Consider the following 8,428-nt stretch of genomic DNA (forward strand, 5'->3'; position numbering starts at 1 on the left):
GGTGGGGTCCGGCGGGGGTCGGTGGGAGGAAAAGCAGGCGGTACCAAAGCTCCTCCCGCGCCCACCTTGGCCCGCAGGCGGGGCGCACCCCCTGACACCGATCGAGCGCTTTAAAGCGCCCCTGCTCTCCGCAGACTCTTGGAGAGGGTTGGGTCTCGACCCCCAAACGTGGCTCAAAAGTGGGTGCTGGGTTCTCACGATCTTGGTCTCCACCCCACCCCCTGGCAGCCACTTGCCAGCTTGCGGTGCCTTCCTTCTGGCCCGGGCACGGGTTGCACCGGATCCAGAGTCCAGAGGGAGAACCACCAGCGGCTGTCAGGCCCGAGGGGTGGGGCGGATGTGGGATGGGAGGGCCAGGCCTGCCGGGAGGGACCTGGAGGTTGTGAGAACCAATGGGCCTTTGAGGGTTGAGGGGGTCTTAGGGGCACTTGGGTACAGCCAGTTGCCATGTTTTGCACCCCCTACTCCTCTCCCATTTCTGTGGTTCCCGGATAGGAAACCCACAGCTTCTGCTTTTATGAAAAGTGGAATCAGGAAGTGGGGTCCAGCTCCTCTCGGTGGGAACCCCGCGATCTGGACTGTGGGCTTCTTTGCCTCCAAAGTGGCCATGAGAACAGGAATGTGAGAGTGCTTTAAACAGGTGAAAAGGGAAAGCTTTTATTAAAAAAAAAAATTATTGATTGATTAGAGAGAGAGAGCCCTAACCGGTTTGGCTCAGTGGATAGAGCGTTAGCCTTCGGACTCAAGGGTCCCAGGTTCGATTCCAGTCAAGGGCATGTACCTTGGTTGCGGGCACATCCCCAGTAGGGGGTGTGCTGGAGGCAGCTGATCGATGTTTCTAACTCTCTATCCTTCTCCCTTCCTCTCTGTAAAAAATCAATAAAATATATTTTTAAAAAATAAAAAAGAGAGAGAGAAAGCAATAGCATCAATTTGTTGTTCCACTTATTTATTCATAGGTTGATTCTTTTTTTAAAAATATATTTTTATTGATTTCAGAGAGGAAGGGAGAGGGGAGAGAGAGACTGAAACATCAATGAGAGAATCATTGACCAGATGCCTCCTGCACGCCCCCTACTGGGGATCAAGCCCACAACCCCGGGCATGTGCCCTTGACTGGAATCAAACCCGGGACCCTTCAGTCCACAGGCCGAAGATCTTATCCACTGAGCCAAACCAGCTAGAGTGATTGGTCCTTATACTAGTATATGCCCTGACCCGGGATCAAACCTGCAACCTTGGTCCACCAGTGGTCAGCAAACTCATTAGTCAACAGAGCCAAATATCAACAGTACAACGATCGAAATTTCTTTTGAGAGCCAAATTTTTTAAACTTAAACTATACAGGTAGGTACATTGTTATTCACTTAATTAGGGTACTCCTAAGGCTTAGGAAGAGCCACACTCAAGGGGCCAAAGAGCCGCATGTGGCTCGAGAGCCGCAGTTTGCCGACCACGGGTAACCAACCGAACTACCTAGCCAAGGCAGGAAAGATACTTTATAGCAACTTAGACACCCCTCCTAATTTGGTTAAATAAAAAAGTAAAATCCTTTATACTTATTAAACACTGATTAGTCTACCAAACACTTCACATACATGATCTTATGTCATCATCATAGAAGCAGAGTGGGATGCCTGTTACTCTCCCATTTTGTAGATAGGAAGACTGAGTCTCTGGTTACAGTCCTCCCGGCAGGAGGGGCCGTAGTTTGGTCTTGCAGCCTGACAAGGTTCCCTCCTACCCCCTGAGCAGCGAGCGCCCCAGCCTTTGGGACCCTCAAAGGAATGGAGGCCCCATGTGGGACGCACAGAGAAGGGGGGTGCTCATACACATGGGAGTTGCCTCAGTCCCGGTGCAGACTCTGACCTGGGCCTGGAACTTGGGGCTCTTTCCTGGCGCCTGGCAGAACCAGCTGATCCCTCCTTCTCCTTTCATCCCAGGGGAAGTGGTGTCCTGCTGGAGGGAGAACTGGTCGATGTATCTCGGCACAGCATCTCGGACGCCCATGGCAGGAAGGTGAGGATGCTGGGGACACTGGCAGGAACAGATAACGGCCCCACGGTCCTCACCCACCAAGGCACCTCCGCGTGCTTGGCTCAGTCAGTGCCGAGTCTTGGGTCCAGCTCTTTCCTCCCTGAGGGACTCAGGTGGGAGATGGATCGGGTGGAAAGGGATCCGTTACGGCGCGCTAGGCTACGGACAGATGGGAGGGTCTGGGTTCTTTCTGAGAAGGCAGACCAGGCCCTGAACCCAAGTGGTGTGTTTAGGGTGGAGATTGGGAGGGTTGAGCGCAGGAAGGGGTGAGGTGAGGTGAGGTGAGATGAGGTGAATGGTTCGGGAATGAGGCTGTGGGTGTGGAGTGGCCTGTAAGGCCCTTGGAAGAGGTCCCGTGGCCTTCTGGTGGAAGATACTTATTTTATTTATTTACTAGAGGCCTGGCCTGCAGGGATCGGGCCGAAACTGGCTCTCTGACATCCCCTGAGGGGTCCTGGATTGTGAGAGGGCGAAGGCCAGGCTGAGGGACCCCACCAGTGCACTATTGGGGCCAGGGAGGGACCGCGGGAGGTTGGCCAGCCAGGGAGGGAGGGCTCCAGGGCGTGTCCGGCCCTTCTTGCCCAGTCCCCGATCGGCTGGACCCCAGCAGCAAGCTAACCTACCAGTCAGAGCATCTGCCCCCTAGTGGTCAGTGTGCATAATAGCAACCGGCCCAACGGTTGAACAAACAATCGGACACTTAGCATATTAGGCTTTTATTATATAGGATTTTAAAAATATATTTTTATTGATTTCAGAGAGAAAGGGAGAGGGAGATAGAAACATCAGTGATGAGAGAGAATCATCGATCGGCTGCCTCCTGCACGCCCCCCACTGGGGATCTAGCCTGCAACCCGGGCATGTGCCCTGACCGGGAATCGAACCTTGACCTCCTGGTTCATAGGTCGATGCTCAACCACTGAGCCACGCCGGCCAGGCTGATGGGACAGATTTAGTGCCGGTGCCTTGCTGGTTGCTCCACCTCGGGGCCTCGCTTTCCTTCCCTGTTTCTCCCCGGAGGCATTTTGCCGCCTGCTTTGATTAGAACAGCTGCAGCCCTGGCCGGGCTGATGGGACAGATTTAGTGCCGGGTGCCTTGCTGGTTGCTCCACCTCGCTTTCCTTCCCTGTTTCTCCCCGGAGGCGTTTCCTCTTCCTTTGTCCCCGGGAGCATTTTGCCGCCTGCTTTGATTAGAACAGCTGCAGCCGGCACTAGAGTCTTCATGCTTTCTGCCGTGCCTGCTCCTGCGTTATTTCACTGACCCCGTGTGACATTCCTGAGAGCAGATGTCACATTGTCCCTGTGCGACAGGGGAAGCTGAGGCTCAGGTGGGTTCAGGGCGTCTTAGCTGCTGCCACGCCTGCCGCTTGGTATTTGGGCCCTTGGCGCTAGGTTTGGGGCTGTCTGTGTATACTTTCTGTCTTGGCTGTGGGGAGACCTTGGGCTCAGGCCGTGGGCCCACCCTCTCACGGACGTCTAGCCTGGTTCATTGTGTGTGGTGATACTCTATGAAACACGCAAATGGCCCATCCCGTGTGGCTCAGTGGTTGAGCGTCCACGTATGAACGAGGAGGTCACGGTTCGATTCCCGGTCAGGGCACATGCCCGGGTTGCAGGCTCCATCCCCACTAGGGGGTGTGCAGGAGGCAGCTGATCGATGATTCTCTCTTATCATTGCTATATTTTTTAATGAGATTTATTTATTCATTTAATTTTAATCTTCACTTAAGGATATTTGTCCATTGATTTTTAGAGTGGACTAGAGAGGGAAAGACAGAAATATAGATGTGACACAAACACATCAATTGGTTGCTTCCTGCACGAGCCCTAACCAGGGCCCGGGCCGGGGCGGAGCCTGCAACTGAGGTACATGCCCTTGACCGGAATCGAACCCAGGACTCTTTGGTCTGCAGGCCGACTCTCCATCCACTGATCCAAACCGGCTAGGGCTATCATTGGTATTTCTATCTCTCTCTCTCCCTCTCCCTTCCTCTCTCTGAAATCAATAAAAATATATTAAAACAAAACATGTGAATGAATGAATGGGTGTACGTATGGATGGATGAATGGATCAATATTGGAGTAGGGATCTGCGCAGCTTGAATATTTTTGGAGCTGAGGGTGGGGTTCCAGGGTAGAGAGTGAGTTTGGGGAGGGCTGCGTGGAGCCCTGTGGGGCGTGTGTGTGTGTGTTGGGGGTGAGGGGGGCAGCGGAGCAGCCCCCTGACTCTCTGCCTGCCCCCAGGAGCGCTACTACGTGCTGTATGTCCGGCCCAGTCGCATCCATCGCCGGAAGTTCGACCCCAAGGGAAATGAAATCGAGCCCAACTTCAGCGACACCAGGAAGGTGAACACGGGCTTCCTCATGTCATCCTACAGTAGGTGCCTCTGCCCTCTGCCCTCTGCCCTCTGCCCTCTGCCCTCCTCTCCCGCCCTGTGGCCCGAGAAAGGGTCTTTGCAACATGATTGACTTTATTACTTATTTATTTCTAAATATATTTTTATTGATTTCAAAGAGAGAGGGAGAGAGAGATAGAAATATCAGTGATGAGAGAGAACCATGGATCAGCTGCCTCCTGCACGCCCCCCCCCACTGGGGGAATCGAGCCCGCATTCTGGCCATGTGCCCTGACGGGAGTCGAACCTGGACCTCCTGGTTCATAGGTCGAGTCAAGTACTGAGCCAAGCCAGCTGGGCAGCATGATTGGCTTTAAAGTCTGGCCTGAGGGCCCCTGGCTGGGCTCCTTCCTGTACCCCGTTCACTCAGATGATCCCAGTGCCCCCCCCGACCCTCAGTCTGGCACAGTGGTCGGCAAACCGAGGCTCCCGAGCCACATGCGGCTCTTTGGCCCCTTGAGTGTGGCTCTTCCACAAAATACCACGTGCGGGCGCGCACGTACAGTGCGAAGTTGACTTAAAACTTTAAAGTTTATTAAGTTAATTTTAGGGAACGTTGTGGAGTGAAAGAAGATGTAGTGTCGAGGATGGAGAAAGGTATGTGGAGATGGTTTGGACATACAGAGAGGAGGAACGAAAGGAGACAGACGAAACAAGTATACAAGACGAGTGTGGATGGGAGAGTTGGAAGGGGTCGACCTCAGCGAACGTACCTCCATCAGATTGCGGACGTTTTTAGCAACCTACCTATATCGTTTCAGTTTAAAAAATTTGGCTCTCAAAAGAGATTTCAGTCGTTGTCCTGTTGATATTTGGCTCTGTTGACTAATGAGTTTGCCGACCACGGGTCTGGCAGGATCGTCCATGAACCTGGCTCTGGCTCTCACTGCCTTGATGCAGAGCCCAGGCCAGGGCCCTGGGGGCCTCCACTTTCCTGCCAAATTCTCATCTGGGTCTTGGGCCCTTCGGGATGTCATATCTCTCCCTGGTTTGGGCAGTAGCAGGACCTCTGCTATCTACCCCTGTGTGGGAAGGTTTTGAGGTTGCGCGGAATCCATCCATCCCTCTGTCATTGCATTCACTCGTGCTTTCCACAGCTCATTCATTCTCTGAACATGGTTGTTGTTGTTAATCCTCACCCGAGGATGTTTTTCCCATTGAATTTTTAAATTTATTTTTATTGATTTCAGAGAGAAAGAGAGAGAGAGAAACTTCATTGATGAGAGAGAATCATTGATTGGCTGCTTCATGCACACCCCCTACTGGGGGGGTTAGGCACAACCCCGGGCCTGTGCCCTTGACTGGAATCGAACCTGGGACCCTCCAGTCCATAGTCCGACACTCCATCCACTGACCCGAACTGGCTAGGGCTCCCATTGATGTTTAGAGAGTGGAAAGGAGGAAAAGAGACAAAGAGAAACATCGATGTGAGAGAAACACATCGATTGGTAGCCTCCCGCATGTGCCCCGACCAGGGCCGGGAACCCAGCCCAACCAGGACCAGGGATCAAGCCCGCAACCTATACGTGCCCTTGACTGGAATTAAACCCGGGATCCTTCAGTCCTCAGGCTGACACTCTATCCACTGAGCCAAACCAGCCAGGGCTGAACATTATTTATTTATTTATTTATTTATTACTGATTTCAGAGAGAGGAAGGGAGAAGGAGAGATAGAAACATCAATGATGAGAGAGAACCATTGATCAGCTGCCTCCTGCACGCCCCCTATTGGGGATCAAGCCCACAACTTGGGCATGTGCCCTGACTGGGAATCGAACCGTGACCTCCTGGTGAATGGGTTGATGCTCAAGCACTGAGCCACACCAGCCGGGCAATTGTCTGCACATTTAATGAGCATCTACCATGAGCCAGGCCCGGAGCCCATGCCTGACCTCCTCTGCCATGAGCTCCTTGCTGAGTCCGGGAAGGATGGGCTAACTCCTGCCCTCAGCTGGCTGTGAGCATGTAGGCTGCCCAGTCCTCCCCTGGCAGCTCCCTCAGTGCTGGTTTTTTTTTTTAATTTATTTGTTTTTAACCTCACTCGAGAATATTTTTCCATTGATCTTTAGGGAGAGTAGAAGAGAGAGGGAAAGACAGAGAGAAACATCGATGTGAGAGAAACACATTGATCGGTTGCCTCCTGCACGGGGCCGGGGAGGAGCCTGCAATTGAGGTACGTGCCCGTGACCGGAATCGAACCTGGGACCCTTTGGTCTGCAGGCCGACGCTCTGTCCACTGAGCCAAACCGGCCAGGGCCCTCAGCGCTGGTCCTACAGCGGGAACAATCCTCTTGTGCTGTGTGCCTGCAGAGGTGGACGCCAAGGGGGACACGGACAGACTGACGCCCGAGGCCCTGAAGGAGCTGGTGAATAAGCCGGAGCTGCTCGCCTTGACAGAGAGCCTCACGCCTGAGCAGACCGTGGCCTTCTGGATGCCCGAGTCGGAGATGGAGGCCCTGGAGCTGGAGCTGGGGGCCGGGGTTCGGCTGAAAACCCGAGGCGACGGCCCCTTCCTGGGTGAGCAGTGTAGCCCTTGCTGCGGCCTCGTGTTCCCATTGGACCTGCGGGCCGCCCACCCCTCCTGCTTAGAGATCTGGGAGCAGCCAGGTCTGGCCTCTGCGGAGACAAGACCCCTTGAGATATATCCCTAAGTCCCAGGGCAGTGCCCTGAGGCCAGTAGTCTGGACACCCTGGATCGTGGGGTGCTGTCCAATCCCAGGGTACCTGTGGGTGGTGCCCTCTCCTATCTAGGGCTTTGGGGGTCCCATCCAGGGTCTCCCCGAGGTCCACACCCAGGCCTGCAGAGAACAATGGGTTACCCCCAGCCGCAGGGACCCCAGCAGAATGGGCCAGCCCCCGCCACTGTGTTGCCGCCACAGGAAGAGAGGCCACTCACCTTCTTTCCTTCTCTCAGATTCATTAGCCAAACTTGAGGCTGTCAGGGACCCCAGTAGAATGGGCCAGCCCCCCGACTGTGTTTCCACCACAGGAAGAGAGGCCACTCACCTTTTCCTTCTCTCAGATTCATTAGCCAAACTTGAGGCTGGAACAGTGACCAAGTGTAATTTCGCTGGTGATGCAAAGACGGGGGCATCATGGACCGACAACATCATGGCCCGAAAGTCTTCCGAGGGGGCCACGGCAGAGACCCGAGAGCAGGGGGACGGGGCAGAGGATGCGGAGTGGGTAGGTCAAGGGCAATGACTATGGACTTGGCGTTGGTGTGGTTTACCTCTTGGCAGGAGTTGTGTGTTTTTAATATGTTTTTATTGCTTTTTAGAGAGGAAGGGAGAGGGAGATAAAAACATCAGTGATGAGAGAGAATCATGGATCGGCTGCCTCCTGCATGCCCCCTACTGGGGATCGAGCCCACAACCCAGGAATGTGCCCTTGACCAGGAATTGAACTGTGACCTCTTGGTTCCTGGGTCAACGCTCAACCACTGAGCCACACAGGCCGGGCTTGGAAGGAGTTTTGTTCGTACCAGCGGTGGTTGTGCGTAGGACAAGGAGACAGCTTGTAAACTTGACCCTCCAGCCCATGGGTCCTCAAACTACGGCCCGCGAGCCACATGCAAATACAAATATTGTATTTGTTCCTGTTTTGTTTTTTTACTTCAAAATAAGGTATGTGCAGTGTGCATAGGAATTTGTTCATAGTTTTTTTTTAAACTATAGTCCGGCCCTCCAACGGTCTGAGGGACAGTGAGCTGGCCCCCTGTTTAAAAAGTTTGAGGACCCCTGCTCCAGCCTGTTGGAATTCCGTGGCCTTCCTGAGGGTGTGTTAGCAGCGGGAAAATTCCTTCAAGGTGTGAATGAGGACAATATGGACCTTCCTTTTTTTTTCTCAATATATTTTATTGATTTTTTACAGAGAGGAAGGGAGAGGGATAGAGAGTTAGAAACATCGATGAGAGAGAAACATCAATCAGCTGCCTCCTGCACACCTCCCACTGGAAATGTGCCAGCAACCAAGGTACATGCCCTTGACCAGAA

At 53.5% G+C, this 8,428-nt stretch overlaps 1 protein-coding gene across 1 annotated transcript in view; it reads left to right on the top strand.

Moving 5' to 3' along the window:
• Positions 1 to 8,428, top strand: part of LOC102239488 (arpin) — a 43,494-nt gene that overhangs the window by 33,267 nt on the left and 1,799 nt on the right. Inside the window, exons 4-7 of the mRNA XM_005885202.2 lie at positions 1,944 to 2,019; positions 4,282 to 4,414; positions 6,744 to 6,950; positions 7,456 to 7,619. Of these exons, the coding sequence (XP_005885264.1) occupies positions 1,944 to 2,019; positions 4,282 to 4,414; positions 6,744 to 6,950; positions 7,456 to 7,619 (580 nt within the window). The remainder of the gene's footprint in view (positions 1 to 1,943; positions 2,020 to 4,281; positions 4,415 to 6,743; positions 6,951 to 7,455; positions 7,620 to 8,428) is intronic.

Source organism: Myotis brandtii, unplaced genomic scaffold (genome assembly GCF_000412655.1).
Source record: "Myotis brandtii unplaced genomic scaffold, ASM41265v1 scaffold897, whole genome shotgun sequence".
In the NCBI taxonomy this organism is placed as follows: Eukaryota; Metazoa; Chordata; class Mammalia; order Chiroptera; family Vespertilionidae; genus Myotis; species Myotis brandtii.